General features: G+C 46.6%; 3 protein-coding genes across 6 annotated transcripts; 1 reads left to right on the top strand and 2 right to left on the bottom strand.

Moving 5' to 3' along the window:
- The first annotated feature begins 5,477 nt into the window (after positions 1-5,477).
- LOC102699480 lies at positions 5,478-7,912 on the top strand. Of its 4 annotated transcripts, none has more exons than XM_015834766.1 (4): positions 5,478-5,571; positions 6,195-6,265; positions 6,369-6,390; positions 6,489-7,912. In XM_015834766.1, exon 4 carries the CDS (start codon positions 6,510-6,512, stop codon positions 7,722-7,724), a length of 1,215 nt encoding a protein of 404 aa, XP_015690252.1. In that variant the 5' UTR covers positions 5,478-5,571; positions 6,195-6,265; positions 6,369-6,390; positions 6,489-6,509; the 3' UTR covers positions 7,725-7,912. The 4 variants fall into 4 exon arrangements, with proteins under 4 accessions (XP_015690252.1, XP_006649550.1, XP_006649549.1 ...); XM_006649487.2 differs by lacking the exon at positions 6,369-6,390 and adding an exon at positions 5,642-5,784; XM_015834767.2 differs by lacking the exon at positions 5,478-5,571 and adding an exon at positions 5,656-5,784.
- Positions 7,913-16,637: 8,725 nt separating this feature from the next.
- Positions 16,638-17,517, bottom strand: LOC102713455 (transcription initiation factor IIB-2-like). Its single transcript, XM_006651063.2, has one exon. It carries the CDS (start codon positions 17,515-17,517, stop codon positions 16,756-16,758), a length of 762 nt encoding a protein of 253 aa, XP_006651126.1. The 3' UTR covers positions 16,638-16,755.
- Positions 17,518-18,995: 1,478 nt separating this feature from the next.
- LOC102723029 (transcription initiation factor IIB-2-like) lies at positions 18,996-20,102 on the bottom strand. The gene has a single exon (XM_006649485.2). It carries the CDS (start codon positions 20,100-20,102, stop codon positions 19,161-19,163), a length of 942 nt encoding a protein of 313 aa, XP_006649548.1. The 3' UTR covers positions 18,996-19,160.
- Between the last annotated feature and the right edge of the window lie 388 nt (positions 20,103-20,490).

Genomic DNA, 20,490 nt, shown 5'->3' with positions numbered 1-20,490 from the left:
CTACTCTCTTCGTGTTTTTTTATGCCGTTGACTTTCTGATTTACGTTTGACCATTCATCTTATTCAAAAAATTTATCCAGATATACAAAATTATAAATCATACTTAAAGTTACTTTAGTAATAAATCAAATCATAATAAAAAATCAATAATTATAAAAAAAATTTAAATAAGACGAAAGGTCGAACAAACATATAGATAAAAAAGTAAATGGACTTTAAACAAAAAAAACAGAGCGAGTATGACAATTCAACCACGGTAACGGCCCAACGGGGACCCGGGGAAAATAGGCCAAACGCCTCGGCTCCACGATCACACCGGATAGTAGATGAATTGATATCCGCGACACGGTTTATCACTGACACGTGGATATAATGTAGAACATATTATAATTTAAATTTGGCGTATATATGAACTTGGAGTAATACATACGAACGTCTCCTGTGAATGCAGAATGTTAACCATGCACGAGAACCATTTAATTCAAAATACAATTAATTGGTTCACTCATGCTGAGTGATTGAATATTTTGCATGACTAAACACAAAAAGCATAGCTAATCTAGCCATTATTCCTAGCTAATCCATACATCTATAAAAGTTCTTACATACTACATGTTTCCTAATAAGCAACTAGTTTCTCTATCTGCAAAATATTTAAGGAAGGAAAAATAGTGTTTTGCATCTAATCGTTGGTGAACCTGTTCGACGGTGGACAGAGAAGACTGCTTAAGAGCATTCACTGTGCTTTTACGTAGCGAGTGGTCTCAGCTCACCATGTAGAAGCTATAGAGCCAGCTCAGCCTATGACATGCCTCCACAGATATCCTCATTGCTTGCAGAGGGAATGTGAGCCTCGGCTCTAAGCACACAAAAAACAAGGTTGGGGAGCACGCTATAGAGTCTTTGTTTTTGGCGAGTGGCCTGCATCATCGGATTTGCACCCTCTACTAGAGTGTGTCGCCAGTTAGGCCATCGAGCTCCGTTGCCCCTGAGGCTAGAGAGAGGAGACTGGAGCTGGAGCTTGGGCTTTGCTACAACGGGAATCCCTAGGGGGTGGAGAGGCGCCGGTGAAGGTGGCCAACGAATGGGGACGGAGGACACGGTGCCAATAGAGGAGGATAGGGCGTGGCACCAACAGAGGAGGATGTGAGGACGTGATGCTAGCGGAGGAGGACAGGAGGGCATGACACCAGTGGAGATGGATGAGAGAGTTGGTGTCAATGGAGGGCAATGTGAGAGAGTGGTGTGAAAAATGACAGATTTGATGTGAAATTGAAGAGAAATTATTATGAGTCCTATTTAGAATAGTCTATATTGTAAGTGTTTATTCGTTCCGGAGAAAAAACAAAGGATTGAATTTCTTTAAAAGGCATTAGGTTTGTTGAAATGAAGTAGAGAAAAACCAAATGAAAATTTTCTATTCCTACAAGTTATAGAGAGAAAACATAGAAATTTTTCCATCCAATTAAACTTCTTCGAAAAAATCGTATGGATTAATGTTGTCATCCATTCCTGTTGCTCCATCTTTTCTATTCCTATAGGTTAAAATTCTTCAAAACTGAATAGACACTGAGAAGAGTCTCTCTATATGTTATTTCATCTAGATGACGCACAGAGACCACTCATCACTCATACGAGTGGTATATACAGTGAATGCCCTGAGTTACAGTCATAGCTATAGATGTAGCTGATCCGGGTCCCAAGGCAAAGGATGTTTCTAAAGTACCTCGAAAATGGATAGCAACCATCTGTTCATTTTGATGAAATGGATCTTATTTCCCTTGTACGTATAGATGTATATGTTGACGATGAGGAGGGGATTGCTAACAGTGCATAGTTATGGGGAGGCCACGACGACTGGCCAGTCAACAACACCAATTAATGGCGGCGGGCGAGATGACACATAGTCAAAATTGTTCAGAAGTCCAAACCACCCCTTATTAGCGTGAGATGAAACATCTAAACCGTCTATTATGAAGTTGGATTAGTGTCCTACCACACTACTACCGCTAATAGTATTGGGTACGGTAAATACACCTAAGGTAAAAATGCTCAATTTGGTTGGTTAGCTCATTTTGCCAAACCACACATCTTAGTGATGCCATAGTTTATTATCGCGGTGTTTAGTTCATCCCCACAACCGTGACAGGTGACATTATACTTAGCACATATATCCACGCATTTCACACCCATTTGGCAAAAAGTAATATGGTAAAGTTAGCCACCAACCAAACAAACCCATCACTCCAGAAATGTAGCGGCGGTTTTACGGTCAAAACCGATTAGCTGAGAGGTAACATACACATAGATAGCAATAGCATTCTCATCATGATGTTCTTCCCGGTGTTGGATATAGAAAAGAACTGCAATGTTTTGCGAATTGCAGGTCACAATTCCGTCTAGACGACGGCGATTGTTTTGTCATTTACGAATTGCTGGTGTATGTGCTTATTCGAGATATTATTCCAGCTTGGGCCCTCTTCATCTCAAAATTAAAAAATAAAAGCTCTACCAACTTTGGATAGTTGGGAGGGACATATTGTCCATCAGTTAGCTATCAGCACTCAGCAGTCAGCACTTTGGACTAAATCGCTGGTCATGTTCACACGGCTGAGTTGGGATAAGTGTAGTGGGACACTTTTGCCAAAATGCCAACCCTTTTTTTTTTTCTCCATGGCCTTTTTGGTCACTGGAGTGTGGATAGTGAGCGATGCTCCTTTATTTGTTCATGAATTCAACCCATTCTCAACCCAATTCCGCACGGGCTACTTTGGTGGAGCCGGAGAAACAATTTGTGCTACTTTGTTGAAATCAAACTCTTAGACTAAAACTTGATTTCATGCACATCATCTATACTACTTTAAATGTATCTAGTGGTGGTGGCAGTCCCACTGTTTCTTCTATAGTTCTTTTGAATTAGTCCATGATATTTCTTGATATTATGAAATAATCCATATTTGGTTTAAACAATTGATATTACTATAGTTGATAAAAAAATCCTATAACATTTTGTAATACATTTCCATAGCAAAGCATGTGTATTTTGCTAGTAGTAGAAACAGATGAATGACATGTTTGAGAGTTTTAGATTCTGAGAAGCAGTTGTTTGGTAGTTAGGGGCTGTTTGGTTGATTACCATAACTTGCCTAAGTTTGCCACACCTCAAGTTAGCTAAATTTAACCAAGTTAGGTGTGTGTTTGGTTTGTGCCACACTTGTGACAAGATTCTATTTTCAATATACATGGCCCACATGTTAATGACACAGGAAAGTGTGGCACACTTGTCATATGGTAGCTAAAGTGTGGCTCCATTTTTGTTAGCCAAATTTTAGGCAAGTTAGCTAAAATATTATGGCAAGCTTAGCCAAATTAAGTATACCATCCAAACAGCCCCTTAATTTCTGAGAATCTGAAGAACTCTGAAACTCAGTCAGCTCTGGCTTCTTAGTTCATTTTTCAGAATCTATAACTGCAGATTCTCAGAAGATATGGACTGTTTAGGACAGTTTTTGGTAGAAGTAATTTTTCAAAAAACTGCAGCTAAGAAAAACTCCCCAAATAGGCCCGAGGAACCCATACATGCAACCCCTTATTCTCCACTGACGATTTCTTGCAAAAAAATTTCCACTGTTGCGGCTTCTAGAGGTCTTAGCTAAAACTACATTGACATTATCTGGACGACTCTGACTAATTGACTTGCTGTGATAGGTACTAATGTACTAGTGACAAAGATTCTAGTATGAACTTTTCTACATACAAACACACAGTATACTTCAGTTATAAGAAGAAAAATAGGCACAAGAATACAAGACACGCTCTCTTAGAACGCTTTAGAACAAGCTTTGTTGCCAGCAGATTTCATGGCAGATTTTCACGAAGCAAAGAATGGTCTCGGAGAGCCGCCATTGGAACTGCAGAGCAGAAGATCAGATCCCAGGTCGCCGACATACAGTCCAGCTAGTGGCATCTCGACCCGGGGCAGTTTTCTACGCCGCTCATTTCCACCGGAGTGGTTCTACCAATTCTAGAAATTTTGCCTGCAGCTCCTCATGATCCTTTTGAATGATACATTAGTCCTGCAACAGTTTCATGTTCAGCCTACTATTATTATAAGTGGTATGCTAGTAATTGTAAGCGCCATAAAACAACCGAGTTATTAATATTTACTAACCAAAATAGTGTTATATATTGATGTTGAGCACATATAACCATTTCAGGGATATAGACTGATGGACGATGAAACTTGATCGATAGATGACCTATGTAGAATTTGAGCATATTTAGAAAACATAACGCCTTTACCAGTATTATAAGACTAGGATAGGAGGGTGATTGTCTGGTTTTTCAATAAAAAATGGCAAATGCCATATTGGTAAGGAAAAATAGTTTACGAATACAAATTATATATATATATTTCTAGCGATCTAAAAGCCAATGCTGAAAAATAAACTTCGATAAAAAAACCTAAAATCAACTCTGTATTTTGAAAATTTAAATGTTTTTCATAAGGCAAAAGGTAGGGACGTAGGCATTTTTTACATTTCTCTTATATATATTTGTATCTTGCTTAAGCCGGAAAAGCTCATTTCTACTTCATCCATTCTAAAATATAGATACCTTTGGATTCAGATACAATTTTTGAAATGCTAATTTGACCAATAATATTTATAAAAATAGGTTATTTTAGATTAGAAAATAGTTACATACTCCATATTACGATAGTTTGTTTAATGATAAATCTAATAACATCATTATTGTGCCATCGATTTTTCTAATATTTTTCTATTAATATCAAAGTTTTAAAAATTTGACTAGCATTATTCTAAAGATTGCTACGTTTTAAAATGGATGGAGCAGATGCTATCAATACAGTGGTATGCAGACAATACAACACTATCACCGTACTGTAGGTTAGAGCTCGTGATCCATTCTAGCATTCGATATAGTGATGACCATGATTTTGATTGGATGATAAGAAAAATTTAATATATCTTTGAAAGATCTACTCCCATCATTTTTTTATTTGGCGCCATTGACTTTTAGTTATATATGTTTGACCATTCGTCTTATTAAAAAATATATAATTATTGTTTAATGTATTACTAAAGAAAATTTAAGAAGACTTATAATTTTTTATATTTACATAAAAATTTTAAACAAAACTAATAGTCTAATAATCAAACGTTGATAAAAAATCAACGACATTAAATAAAAAAATCAGACGGGAGTATCAGCTAGCATCTGCAAATATCCAAACAATAGGTGTACCGTGCACATATGCTGGTTGGTTGGTGCATGAGATGCGTCAGACGTACAAATGTACAGTTCTAATATACGAGCCTTACTTAACAGCACCAGCAAATGCCTGACCCATGTAATTTGTGGAGAATAGGATGCTTTTTCTGCATAAGTGGCGCTCTTCTTATAACTGAACCTTTCCCCTGCCCCTGACCCCTCCGAATCCGATGATCCCCTGCCCCTGCCCCTGCCCCTGACCCCTCCTTCCATTGGGCACCTCGAGCGCGACTTACCCAAACCAACCACCATTAATCTCCGGTGAAAAAGAAAGAGGTAACCTACAGTTGTTTCGTAATTCTTGTGTAAAATGGTTAATGTTAGTAGCTCATGCTTTAGTCTACAGCTGTTTCTGTTCCGAATTCAGTTGGATTCCCATGCCTGTTCTTGATTGGGCGATTCTGTCCTGGATTTTCTTGCCCTTGTTTGAGCAACAAGAAGAATTTGGAAGGGAGATGGTTCTTGATTCTGTTATGGCTTTCAATTCATGTGAGCGGCCAAACATTTTAGTTATTTTTCTTCACGGAATTAACATTACTCCATGTCTCTAAATCTCAGTTTTTGTAGTATGTAATGCATAATTTGTCAACCTTTGCTCTTCTTCACTTGTTCCTGTCATTTTCCTTTGTAAGTTTTCCATGAATCATACTGTGTGTGTTAGCTTGCGTCCACGTACAGACATACTGTTCATACTGTAATTTTGCGTTTGAGCTGGGCCTTGGGGTTTACCGCGGTGCCTAATTCGCACCCAACATCAATTTACCTTCTTATTTATACTAAAATTAGCTTGTGTGCGCTAAAGAGGATGCGAATTTTCAGATCGTTAGGGTACTTGCAGATTGAATTTCGTTTTCAATTTTTGTTCCCAATTTTCAGACCAGCATGCTCTCCTATTTCAGGGAAACTCCATATCACTGAAAGCTCAGATCTTGCGGGAATTGGTGATCTTTGAGTTGAATTCCTTCAGACTGTAAGTCCAAGCTATTTATCCCTCAGATCCCCTCCTGATTAGTAAGTTAAATGCTTTGCTAATCTGCTCTGCAACTGTAAGCTAAATATTCTTCCATATTCAGGGTCCAATTGTTGTATAGAAAGGTATTAGCATCAACTTTTTGTGCATGCCCTGGTGAGTTTATCTGCATTTAGACAACTTTATGCTAAAAAACACATTTCTCTGTCTGTCCTCTCCTCAGTGCAGTCTTTGGACACCTGCAATGGCAGCTTACCAAACTGGCCCTGTCTCCAAGCCACCGATGCTGAACACTGAAATCATCACCCAAAAGGTCACCGGCTTCACTGCTGAGACTGCAGCCAAAGAGAAGCCCATAGGCTACCTCGATGTTTTTGTACACCAGGCACGCGACATTCAGAACATATGCATCTACCACAAGCAGGATGTTTATGCAAAGCTGTGCCTCACGAGTGACCCAGACGTGTCATGCTCGACCAAGGTGATCAATGGCGGTGGCCGCAACCCGGTGTTCGACGACAGCCTGAGGCTTGATGTGCGCACCGTGGAGGCTTCTCTCAAGTGCGAGATATGGATGCTGAGTAGGGTGAGGAACTATTTGGAAGACCAGCTTCTTGGCTTTGCCCTTGTTCCTCTGGCAGACATTGTAATGGCTGATGGGAAGCTTGCCCAGGAGTTCTCCATGACATCCACTGACCTGCTCCACACCCCTGCTGGATTTGTTCAGCTGTCACTGTCCTATGTTGGCTGTTCTCCAGATGTCATCCCCATTTCAGCACCCAATAAATCGGCGTTATTAGTGAACAGTTCTGGTAATGAACACTCTGTCCCCTGTGAGCTTGAAAAGATTGAATTCCCAGACCTGAATGTGGTGAAGGAGAACCAAATTATGGTCTCCAAGTATTTCGAGATGGAGACATTGGGGTATGAGAATTCAGTTAAGATTGACAATGCAAAGTTACTGCAATCTGATGCAGCAGCTGTGCCTGGTACTGAAATATTTGACAAAATTCTCGATGAGTATCGGGAGGGAAGCCCTCAAAGTTGCGTCTCAACCACAGACGACTCCACCGGCACATCTGTCACCCCACAGTCAGTTTCCGAGCCATCAGATACCACTGCTGCAGCATCTCCAACTGGAAGCCAGAGGGACAAAAGCCAAGATGCTACCGACGGCGACGCAGATTCTTCTGAGGTGCCACTCAAGAGTGAAGCTGTCAAGCCAGTGATCAGCATCAACCTCCAGCCCGGGGAGTCAGTTGTTCAGGAGGACATAGTCAACATGTACATGAAGAGCATGCAGCAGTTTACTGAATCCCTTGCAAAGATGAAGCTGCCATTGGATGTCGACACCAGCAGCAGCCCCTCAACTGAAGACAACACTGACTCGAGTACGACTGAGAAGCCATCCCCATCGAAGGGTTCTAGGGTCTTCTATGGAAGCAGAGCCTTCTTCTAAGTTGCTGATGCTAATAAGTAGGATCGTGTATTAATAGGCGTTGTTCGCATTTGTCGGACTGGCTATTATGTGCTTAATAGTAGTTATATGATCCCTAAGTTTCTGCTGCTGCAATAAGTTTTTAGGACTCCCTCTACAGTCTACACTTGTACTGCTTATATATAGTGAAATATAAGCGTTTTGGAATATTTCCACCCGAGTTGTAACTTGTAGTAATCTGTAGTTTCACCTTGTGTACCCGTTCTTAATGAAGGCAATGTCATGAACGAATCCTATAACACTAAGAACAATAGTGACAACTAGTTAGGCTTTTGAATGGTATGAAATTCAGAGTAGGCTCAATGAACAATGGATATGGAATGGCTAGGACATTCTTGTTCTTTCGGAATTCGGATGACAAACAATCTCATCTTTTACCGTATGCTTAAAAAGAAAAGTGTTCAATTAGAATAAAAACACAACTCAATTGGTCTTAGTTAGTACTCAGTACGGAGTAAAAGAAGGCGGGAGACTCTCAAACGAGGAAAAGGATCTTTTCGAAAGAATTGAACAAGGTGAGGTGAGAATTTCATGTACGGTTCAGTAGAGGGAATTTCATGTACGGTTCAGCAGAGGGACAAGAAGGATGACTTACCTGTCGACTTTTCCACTATCAACCCCCTTATTGCTTATAAACCAAAATTTTAATTTTAAGGTTTTTATCGTAGTTTATTTTTTAGCCTTTGTTTTCAAATCGTTAAGAACACGTATATAAATATCGAGCAATTTTACTATCCTTAAGAAAATACCAAGATGTATCATAATATCTATTATAAAAGTTAATACCTCTAGCCATTAAAGTAATACCTCTAGTCATTTTCTTATGAGAGGTACCAAAATTTTAAGCGTAAATTTCAGTATCTCAAGATAATTTTATAAATATGTCATTTGGACTTTTTTTTGTCTTGAGGGCCAAAATTTTTAGGAACTCCAATACGCACCTTGCTGAGATGCAACGCCACTATCCATCCATGGATCCCCTCCATTATTGGCATCATCGCGTGCAAGTGCACGTGTGCGGAGGCCCACGACATGCAGCCCCAGAGCGCGCGGGATCAAACCTAACGGTCTCCGCTAAGGCAATCGGCTTGCAAAGCGAACCAGTGCAGCCATGAGCCCAAGAGTAGATTCTTTTTTTTTGAAAGAAATCAGCACGAGATTGTGCTATTTCATTAATAAAGGTGGAGAAGAGTACAAGTCCCTAGGGGCGGAAGAGAATAAAAGATAAAGGGGAGGGGGGACAGATAAACATGCATGTTGGGCTCTACATGTTAGGAGCAATTAAGTCTCCAAGCCTCTTGGCGCCCGCCATGGACCAAATTCTGGCCTCGTCTTTAATTTTTGCCATGAGGCTAGTAGCCGAGGTCTCCTCCCTATCGAAGACACGCCGGTTCCTCTCTTTCCAGATTTCCCAGGCGATTAGAAGGATAAGGGTTTGCAATCCTTTCTTTGGTACTCCCCTAGCATTGGATAACATCTCCCACCATTCCTGAATACTCCCGGTGGGGTTCCAACGTCTTGGGTCCAGTTGTTGGTATGCCACCCACGTAGCTGTCATCGTCCAGATTCTTTTGGTGTATCTGTAGTGGGCAAGGAGGTGTTTTGCTGATTCGTCCGTCGTGCGACAAAGGGGCATACTCCGTTGTTTGGCCAACCTCTAGCCGCGAGCCGATCTGAGGTCCACACTTTATTTTGAGTCACCAACCAAGCGTAGAATTTACACTTTGGAGGGGCCCAGGCTTTCCAAATGAGGCTGTTGAGTTTGGAATCTGTAGATCCCAAGCATTGCGCTTTATAGGCTGACGAGGCGGAGTATTCGCCATGGTCTGAAAGCTTCCAAGTGATCTGGTCTGGAACCCCTTGCTGAAGTGGGATCTCTTGGGTCGCACCCCACAGATCGACCAGCTGGTTAATCAGCTCTACCGTGAGGCTGGTACTGTTATTTAGCTTGAGGTCAACGATCTAGGTGTTATTTGTAATGCCTTCTCGTAGAGTTTTCTTCCTTTTACTTGATGCCGCATAGACCAATGGCATCACGTCCTTTGGTCTACGCCCCATTAGCCAGGCGGAGTCCCAAAAGCAGATGGTATTGTCGTCCCCTTTCGTTATTTTCGACGCCGCCTCGAACAATGCTCTGTCCATTTCGTCACACGGTGTGTCCATCCCCACCCACGGTTTAGCGGGGTCACTCCATTCATGCCAGAGCCATCTCATGAATTTCTCCAAGTTCAGCACGCCCAGCCCCCCTTGTTTTATTGGCATGCATGTTCTTTCCCAGTTAACCTTACATTTACCCCCTGTGATGTCTCCCGTCCCTGCCCACATGAACCTTCGTCTTTTAGCATCAATTTGGTTTAGGGACTCCTTGGTGACCTTTAAGGCTGTGAGAAGATAGATCGGCTGCGCTGTTAGCACTGATTTGACTAGGACTGACCTTCCTGCCGATCCTAAATTTTTGCCTCTCTATCCTGTGATTCTTGCCATGATTTTGTCTAGTATCTGTTGAGTGTCTGTCTTGCGCGTCCTCCCTAAGACTAGAGGTAGTCCAAGGTACTTCAGGGGAAATTGTGCCCGCATGGCGGGGACACCCTCTAGGAGGTGGTCAATGTCTATGTTGTGGCACCTGATTGCCGCAACTCGGGATTTGTGCATGTTTGTGACCAACCCCGTAGCCTCTCCGAAGCTCTTGAGAATGCTAGTGAAGGTCTGGACGTCGTTCTTGACTGGGTTCATGAAGACCACCGCGTCATCGGTGTACATCGAGATTCGTAAATGGGCCACCCTGTCTCGCAGTTTGGTGATGGTGTTTAGTTGGGTTGCTTTGGAGAGGATCCATTGAAGCGGGTCAATTGCCATGATGAAGAGCAGAGGCGATAGCGGGTCGCCTTGCCTTAGGCCTCTTCCGTGTTGTATTCTCTCCCCTGGGATCCCGTTGAGGAGGACTTGTGAGGTGGAAGTAGAAAGGATGGCTGAGATCCAGTCCCTCCATTTTTGTGGGAAGCCTTGATGTTGTAGCAAGGAAAGCAAGTAGTCCCATCTGACCGAGTCGAACGCTTTCTTTATGTCAAGTTTGAACAGGAGCATGGGTCGCCTGGTTTTGTGATACCTTCTTGCAAGGTTTCTAACGTACATGAAGTTGTCGTGTATGCTTCTACCCTTGATGAAGGCGCTTTGGTCGATAGATACAAGTGAGTGCATGTGTGGTCGTAGCCTCAATGCTAAGAGTTTGGAGAGGATTTTTGCTATGTTGTGGATTAGGCTAATCGGCCTAAAATCCGCCACCTCTTCTGCTCCTTCTTTTTTAGGGATTAGCACAATGTTGGCCGAGTTTAGCATGTTTAGACTTGCACATCTGAGGTTATTGATCGCGTTGAAGACCGCCACGACGTCCTCCTTAATGATGGCCCAACAAACTCTAAAGAAGTTCATCATGTAACCGTCTGGGCCCGGCGCCTTGTCGGTCAGCATTTGTTTGATTGCCTTTAAGATTTCTTCTGCTGTGAATGGCTCATCGAGGTGCGACAAGTCCACTGGTGGGGTGTGGAATTCTTGCTAGTTGAGGTCACATGTCCTCGGCTCCGGCCGGCCCATGAGTGCAGCGAAGTGGTCATGTACCATTGCTTCTTTGTCTTCGTGAGATGTTGCCCAGGCGTTCTCCCTGTGTAGGATTTGAATATTGTTCTTCCTCCTGCGCGCGTTAGCTTTTAGGTGGAAAAATTTTGTGTTGGCATCTCCCTCTCTAATGTTTGTTATTCGGGAAGCTTGCCTCTTGCGTGCTCGTTTGATCGTAGCCAGGCCAAGGAGACGGTTTTTGAGGCTCACCCTCAACCGACGTTCTGCGGCTGTTAGCTCTCTTCGCTCCTGCGCGGTGTCAAGCCGCCTTCGCTCCTGCGCGGTGTCAAGCCGCTGGATGACATCTAGGGCCATGTAGAACTGTAACTTCGCTTCTGAGCATATTCCTCTTGACCATTTTCTCAAGCACCGAGCCGTTGTTTGTAGCTTGTGGTTCAGCCGGTGTATTGGCTCTGTGTGTGTTGTTTGTTTGTTCCAGGCGTCGGCGACAACGTCCTTGAAACTTGGGATTTTTGTCCAGAAATTCTCAAACTTGAAGGTTCGTGGTTTGTCGTGGACTACGGCATTCGATAGAATCAACCGGCAGTGGTCTGATGGGCCTGTTGGCAGGGCATACAGAACGTGGTTTGGGAAGGCTAAATTCCACGTTTCGTTGCAGAAGCACCTATCTAGCTTCACCAAGGTCAGCCTCTACCGCTCATTGCTCCAAGTAAATTTTTGGTTCTGCAGGTGGATTTCTTTAAGCTCGCAGTCGTCCAGGGCCGATTTGAAGCGATTCATATGGGCGAGGTTCAGATTCGTGTTGTTCTTATCTCTTGCCCTATAGATCATGTTAAGGTCACCGAGGAGCAGCCAGCCCTCTCCTGGGCTTGGCTTCAGTCTTCTAATGTGTCTGAGGAAAGCATCTTTTAGGTGGTGCCTTGTGGGGCCATAGACGCATGTGAGCGTGAACGTAGATTTTGACTGGATGATCGTTGCTTTTGCTGATATGGAGAAGCATCGTATTCGCATGTGTTGGATGTGAACTGTTGCACTCGCCCAAAGCAGGAGGATTCCGCCTTTTGTTCCTCGTGCTGGCTTGAAGGCGAAGCTGTCTAGGCATTAGCCGCCCAAGAATCGGGCTAGATGGCCGTCTATATTTTGGAGTTTTGTTTCTTGGAAGCATGCTAGATTGCATTTCATTTCCCGCATTAGCTCGTGCACCACGTTACATCTTGCCGCCAAGTTCAGCCCTCGCACATTCCAGTTTATTAACTCAAGGTTTTGCATCATTATGAACTACAGCACTAGGTCACTGGGTTAGCCCTTGGGCTAATGGCCGCCAAAATGGTTGGCCTGTGTTTCTGGCCGGGGCAGTGGTCGGTTGGTTCTCCCCCACATTTAGACATGGCCTCGCTATCACTGCTCTGTGCGGGCGCACGCGGAGTCTTGCGAAGTGAAGAGTAGAGGGGTTCACTTGAACCCAGGCCGGCCTCAACGATTCAAGCAGGAGGCAAACAAGACGTTCTTGTGTCCCTAGGCCGACATCGGCAAAACATGATGTGACGAAAATAAGAAGCATAGTGCAGTAGTTTTTCAACGCTGGCTTCGCTGCACGCAGGCCGCCGAAGACCAAGCCACAAAAGCTGAACGATAACTGAAGAGTGTGACGATACATGGAGTTGTCGATCTCCCACTTTCTTCCTCGGTGGGTATCAGGCAAGAGCCTCCTCCACCTCCTCGACCGCATCTGTGATCCCTTCACCCATGACTCGAACGATGGCGTTTGTGGGGTTGTTGTTGTCTTCGTTGTCGATGCCGAAGACCGTCGTGAGCGTTGCGATAACGTCCGGCGGCAGGGGGCCATCAAACATAGCGACGTATTGGGCCAGGACTTCCTGTACGGCGGCAGCATCATCTTCCTTCTGCATTAGGCCCATGCGCCTTAGCAGGACGCGCTGGCAGCGCTCCATTGCCGTCAGTGCCGGTTGCCTCGCGAGGCGGGCACTACGGCGAGTGTTGGTGGAGCTTGGCAGTAGCCGTGGCTTGGCACGTCGACCAACAACAACACCTGCTGTAGCCGGCGGCGTGGATATGATTGGCTTTGGCGGCGGCACGAAGAGCTCATTGACCTGCATGATCAGCTTGGGTGGCGTGGAATCGTTCGGCTTGGGCGGCAAAGTGTCGACATCCCTTGTCGCTTGATCGATGACAGTCGTCATGTCGACCACCACCGTGTCCAGTGGCGGTAGCTCAGCGTTGGAGGCGGCTTCTTCATCATCATCGACCGTCGTGTGATCCATGTGGCCAATGTCGCCCGCCCCGGTGTCCTGCAGCATCGGCACGGCCACACCGTCGAGTACTATCGTCATTGGCTCCAAATCTCCATGCACCAAGGCTAAGTCCTGCAAAATGTGCTCAAAGACTCGCTTCGCCGGGATTATGGCCTTTGGGGACCAGACTTCATTCCCTGTTTGCACAGGTTCCTGGCTTTTGTCCAGGACGGTGAGCTCCTGGCAGCAGCTGCTTGCTTCTTTTCCCTTCACAAGAGAAGAGTTCAAGGTTAGGAGAAAATGGAATTTGTTTACCATGGCAGCCATTTCTTTCTGTTGCGCCGGGTCAGGCGCGTGCTGGCTGTTTGGTCCAGCAGCTCCAGAGAGCTCGCCGCCGCCATGCTGTGCCTCTGTCGGCCCAGCACCGTGGGTGCGTCTCCCTCCGCTGCGATCATTGTACTACTTGTTGCACGCCGCGGAGATCGTGTGTGATCCCTCCGAGACCGGGTGTTGCCATTGAAGAAGCCTCGAGCCAGGTCCCGGCCCTGGCCGCCTTGACGGTCGTCGCCGTCATCATCATGGTGATCCTGCTTCCACCATCCCGAGCCACTAAAGTCTGGGTGGTCGTGTTCATAGGTCCGGTGCCGACGCGGGCGATCCCCTCGTTGCCCACCGCGACCTCGTCTTCCTTTGTAAGTTGCTGCATCTTCATGGCCGCCGTCGCGACCGTCGTCGCGGTGGTCGCGATCACGACCACTCCTGCCATCCCGGTCACCTCGTATGCCATCCTGGCCCAAGCGTGCATGGACCGACAGATTGGGCGACGACAGATGATGCGGGAAAGTCTCAAAGGCCCGCGCCGGCGTTGGTTCACCGTCCATCACTCCTAGGGACCATGGGGGTAGCTTGCGCCACGTTGGCAGGCAAGTGGTCTCCTCTGTCAGCACCACTCTAGCCACCGTGTAGTCATGGATTTCTTCCAGGTGAAAGAGGACAGGGTGCCGAACACCCCGCTGCCAGTGTTCTGGCGGCTTGTCTTGAACAAAAAGGTCTTCTGACTAGGGGTTCTTGGCGTGGTTTGTGAAACCTAGCCACACCCGCTTGGGGATGGTGCTCGGGTTTGCCGTCCACACCCAAAGGTTGATCGTGCGCGTGTTCCCAGCCTCGACGGGATGGACGAGGTCCGTCTCGATCTGCTCCAGGACGCAGGAGCGGCCGATCAGCCGTTCGGCCACGTCCGCTGCCCAAGTGTGCATTGGGACCCCATACAGGCAGAGGCGCACTCTGAACATTAGAGCGGCACCGAGGGCGTTTTGCAGGCTGCGCCATTTGATGAAGTGAACCTCAATGCCGCAGCGCTTGGCGAAACCTTTCTTCACCGCCTCCTCGCAGTGACGGCGATGCTGGAACTTGATCAGGAAAGCCTCCAGGTGGTGGAGCGAGACTGCCACCTCGCCCCGGCGGAGCTTGAACTCCTCCAAGATCACCTTCTCGATCTCCGAGGGACCTGTGGACGACGGAGCACGAATCGCCCAGGTCACCACAGCAGTGTTCCCCTACTCCCTCAGCTCCTCGTCAATCGCATAAGAAGACGGGATGTAGTAGATATCATCTTCTGGGCGTTTGTTCGGGTCGCCAAGCTGCGCCATGGTTAGCTGTCCCGGCCCAGGGGACAGCCGGGGAGGAGCGGCAGGTGATGGGCGCGAGGTAGAGGAGATGGCGAGTTTGTCGGTGTTGGCAGGTGCACGGGAGTGGCGTTGCCGGCAAGCTCGTGCTTGGTGACCGAACCGGTAGCAGGAGAAGCAGCGGGTTGGATCTCGACACTGCGCCGCTTGGTGGCCTCTGCCCAGGCACTTGAAACACCTCCCGGCGGTCTTCACCCAAGAGGCGTGGTGGGAAGCCGAGAAGGTTGAATGCGGTCGGTGGCGTTGGCTTGAAGGCGGTAGATGGGGGGAGTTTGAAGCCCTCTCCCGGCGCCACCAATGCCGCTTCCTGACTGGGATCCAAGGCGGATCCCTCGCCATGCCACTATCTTGCTCTCGACCGACGATGTGACGCTGTAGCAGGGTGGCCGAGTAGGCAGTACTCCGGCGTGGGGGAGAGTTGAGGTTGCTAGGGTGGTAGTTGCTCCGGACAGGGATAGTAATGGTTGACTTCAATCTGGGTTGGTGGTGCTGCTGCTTGGGGGGCAGCTCGGCCGATTTGAAATCGGAACACTCTCTTCGTTGGGGGTGGGGAAACGGGCCTCCCGTGCGGACTACCTCGGCAAAGGAACGCGGTGCTTCTCTGCTCTTCAAGCCCTGCGTCGCCAGAGCCTGGTCGCCTCCTGGCCCTCCAGATCTGGGCGCTCGCAGCGAGCGGGGAGGGTGGAAGCAGATCTAGGACGCTGCACTTACTGGCTGAAGGGAGCTTGCATCGCGGACACGGGGACGGGGAGACGGCCAGGCCGCAGCGGACAGCTTGCTTGGGCATTGGAAAGGGTGGGGTGTCGTGGACGGCGCCGGCGGGGGAGCCGTCGCCGGCGGAGGGGTGGTGGCTTTTGTTCAAACATAGGGTTCGGTGTTGCCCAAGAGTAGATTCTAATCTATTGAGAAAACGTCCCCTCGTCGTTCCATATTTTCTAAATAGTAGTAAAAATAAAAATATTTAGAAAAATAAATTAATATGATAGTATATTATTGTTAAAATATTTGCATTCAAATATCACTTTTACGATATATAATAAAAATAGCAAAGTACTTTGAACATTGTAAGCATAGTTATAATTATATTTGTTGTATTTATTATAATTGGTTACTTTTACATTTATGCAATAGTATATCTCGCATTACTATTCTTACTAACTATTTAGATAAACCGCAATAGAAGACAAAAACTTTTACTCAAGAGTTTAATTTGTTTCCGATAAGCCTATAGTAATTTGGATCCATCGCTCATCGCTTATCACTCATCACTACTACTACTTGTCAACCTGAAGATTAACTTCATGTATTACGTCTCAATAAGCAAATCTGACTCTACTAAAAAGGCATAATCTGATCTGATGCTTACACAAAAAATAGTTTTATACATAACTCAGTTGGTCTTGGAATAGATCTACCATCTACGTGCCAAGAATCAGAAAGAACGTTACAGCTAAACAAGAAACTATCGAATCCTAGAACACTTTAGGAGAAGAGCAGCTCTGCATGCTCGTTCAGCTCCTTGGTCGCCTCCTTGATAGTTGCCTCGGCGACGCCGGTGACCGTCGACACGTCGCGCGCGGACGTCTTGGCGCCGGCGCGCTGCGCTACCATGTAGATGATCGCGGCGGTGAGGGACTCCGGGCTGCGCCGCACGTCCAGCTTCTCGTCCAGCACCTGCGCCGCCCTCTGCACCGCGCGCACCTCCGCCGCGGCGATCCCGAGCTGCGAGCTGAAGCGGACCATGTAGTCGGCGGCGCACACCACGCCGACTTCCATTTCCATCGCCTGCCCGGCCTCCTCCCCGAGGTACGTCCTGATGATCTTGGACATCCTCCTGATCTCCTTCTTGTCATGGCCGGCGCTGATCACCGAGGCCAGCTCCTTGAGCGTCCGTGGCTTGCCCTGGTTGCGGCAGGCGATGTCGAGGCAGGCGGCGTACGTGGTGTCGCGGTGCTGACCCCTTTTGCACAGCTTGGCCCCCTCCAGCTTCTTGAATAGCTCCTTGGCACGGTCTCTGATGGTGCTCCCGATCGCGAGGCGATCCGCCATGTCGGAGATGGCGAGGAACCCGGCGAGCAGCGTATTGTCTTGCCCCGACCCCGCCTCCGAGTCGACGCGTGCGGCAGGCCGCAGGAAGGTGCCAGCGGCGGCGCCGTCGGCATTCGCTTGCTGCTTGGCGGGGCCGACGACGGTGCCGAACGCGTGCGCGAGGAACGGGTCGGAGGCACCGACGCTTGGGATCATGATAATTAAAAATATATATTGGTACCGTATTGAGAAAAACATAGGTGTTATTCTGTTTCGCATTATAAGATTTTGTAGTGTCGCACAGATTTATGCAGATACTGATGCATATAGCCATATATCCAAACCATATATATTAATTAATTAATAAATCTAGTTAAAATTAAAGAGTCTTACACTGAAGTAGTATATATGGATAGAAATGAAAGTATGTTTAAAACTTCGTGGCGTGGTATGACTAAAAAGTTTCATAATACGAAAGAGAAAGCAGTAAATACGAGTAAAACTGAACATGCCTTAGTGGCGGGCGCATAATTAAAATATATATGGGGGCAAAGATGTCCGCTCGAAAATGACTAAACATCTATTTAAATTGTAATCACATAACAAATAAAGTAGAGTCAATAAATTACGAAAAAAAATCAAGATGATACTTTTCAATTTAGAGCCGATGAGATGGAACTACGATATTAAATGATTTTATATACTTTGATATTAATATATGCAACATCGGATTTAATTAGATCTTAAACAGAGGATTTCACTTGATGTACAATATTATATAAAATTGATTATATTGTCGGCAAGGATGATATCTTTTCCATTTTTTTTCGAGAATTAAACTTAACAAAGGGTGACATCTTGGAGTTGGTTGAAACCATATATTGAGGTAATGTCAAAATTATGTAACTCTGCTTAGGTGCATAGGCAAACAGAGTGTAGGTACATCCGTGTGCTTGCATGTCATCTAAATAGTTATCAAAAAATATAAAAAAAATGATAAGATAGATTAATATGATTTATATCACTTCACAAACATGCAAGTTTAAATTTAACTTTTATAAGTTGTAGAAAAAAAACAAACAAAACTGAAACTAAGTATACACATATTCATAATTGTTTTGTTATTTTTGTTACATGTAAATTTAAATTTAAACTTGCATGTTGGTAGAGTGATATAACTCATACTAAACTATCTTGTTAAATTTTTTTATAATTTTTAATGACTATTTAGATGACATAGTAACGAGGTATATACACCCAAGAAACTGTTTCGTACTTTTGCTTAATTAATTATGGGCAGGCGCGTGGGCGACGCCGAGACCTGGCGAGGAAGCAAATACAACGCGCACTGGCGGAGGCGTGCATGGCGCGCGCCTCCTCGCGACACGGTGGCCCACTCGGACGGACGGACGGACCAAATTTCGAGCAAAATCATTATTTATTTTTATAATAGTCTTAAATATATTATTATTTTAATTATAATTTGTTTAAGTTATATTTAAGCTTTTACATTTATATAGTAATATATCTCGTATTACTATTTTTTTATTTTATTAACTATTTAGATAGCATTCAATGAAAACTTTTACTCAAAAGTTTAATTTGTTTCCCACGAGCCGATAGGAATTCGGATCAATTGCTCGTCAGTCGTCACTACCCCTACTTCAAGGTTAACTTCATGATCTGATCTGATGCTTACATAAAATAGTTTTATACATAATTCAACTGGTCATGGTCCTCATGGAATAGATCCACCATCTAGGTACGTGCCAAGAATTAACCAAAATGAACGTTACAGCTAGCACTTGCACTCATCCACTCATGCTAAAACCAAGGAAACTATCGAATCCAAGAGCACTTTAGGTGAAGAGAAGCTCAGCATGCTCGTTCAGCTCCTTGGTCGCCTCCTTGATGGTTGCCTCGGCGACGCCGGTGACCGTCGACACGTCGCGCGCGGACGTCTTGGCGCCGGCGCGCTGCGCTACCATGTAGATGATGGCGGCAGCGATGGACTCCGGGTTGCGCCGCACGTCCAGCTTCTCGTCCAGCACCTGCGCCGCCCTCTGCGCCGCGCGCAACTCCGCCGCGGCGATCCCGAGCCGCGAGCCGAAGCGGGCCATGTAGTCGGCGGCGCACACCACACCGACTTCCATCGCCTGCCCGGCCTCCTCCCCGAGGTACGTCCTGATGATCTTGGACATCCTCCCGATCTCCTTCTTGTCATAGCCGGCGCGCATCACCGAGGTCAGCTCCTTGAGCGTCCGTGGCTTCCCCTCGTTGCGGCAGGCGATGTTGAGGCAGGCGGCGTACGTGGTGTCGCGGTGCTGGCCCCTTTTGCAGAGCTTGGCCCCCTCCAGCATCTTGAGTAGCTCGTTGGCACGGTCTCTGATGGTGCTCACGAGCCCGAGGCGATCCGCCATGTCCGAGATGGCGCGGAACCCGGCGAGCAGCGCATTGTCTTGTCCCGACCTCGCCTCCGAGTCGACGCGTGCGGCATGCCACAGGGACGTGCCAGCGGCGGCGCCGGCGGCATTCGCTTGCTGCTTGGCGGGGGCGACGACGGTGCCGAGCGCGTGCGCGAGGAACGGGTCGGAGGCGCCGACGCGGCTGCGGTCACGATCCTCGCCGCCGTTGTCGCCGGAGAACGTGCGCCACTCGGAGGTCTCGTCGACGTACCTCGCCTCCAGAACGAGCCCGCACGAGGTGCAGATGGTGTCGCCGGTGGCGTGGTCCAACACCACCACCGTCGTGGCGCGGCAGTCCGAGCAGTAGGCCTCCTCGTTCCCGTCGTCGCAGCACATCGTCGGTATTACCACCTCGCTTCCTTCCGAGGAGCTACTTGCCGCGCGACGACGTGCGATCGATCAAGCCGGGGAGCTCGCGCAGAACGAGGCCGGGAGCTGATGCGACAAACGCCAAGAGCTCGATCTCTCTGGTTTTTATGCCCGGCGCAGCGCAGGTCGTGGTCGGAATCGGTGTCCGATTCCGTGCCGCTTATAAGTCGGATCGCACGTTACTGCATGCTGCGAAATGTTTCTCAGCTCTGATGTTTTTGGTTCATCTTCAGGGCAGCACGTGTTTATTTCTGAACTCTGAAGCTATTAATTCCGCTTCAAATATAAATGATTAACGCGATTATCTTATTTTGTGCACGGCCATGCATGAGGTACTCTAGAAAAGCAAAAAGCT

Source organism: Oryza brachyantha, chromosome 3 (assembly GCF_000231095.2).
Source record: "Oryza brachyantha chromosome 3, ObraRS2, whole genome shotgun sequence".
NCBI lineage: Eukaryota > Viridiplantae > Streptophyta > Magnoliopsida > Poales > Poaceae > Oryza > Oryza brachyantha.
Note: the sequence above shows the minus strand (reverse complement) of the source record. Positions and strands in the feature narration are given on the sequence as shown.

Excerpts from the sequence above, each read along its gene's own strand:
- LOC102699480 (XM_006649486.2), top strand. The coding sequence starts at position 6,510 with ATGGCAGCTTACCAAACTGGCCCTGTCTCCAAGCCACCGATGCTGAAC.
- LOC102713455 (XM_006651063.2), bottom strand. The coding sequence starts at position 17,517 with ATGATCCCAAGCGTCGGTGCCTCCGACCCGTTCCTCGCGCACGCGTTC.
- LOC102723029 (XM_006649485.2), bottom strand. The coding sequence starts at position 20,102 with ATGTGCTGCGACGACGGGAACGAGGAGGCCTACTGCTCGGACTGCCGC.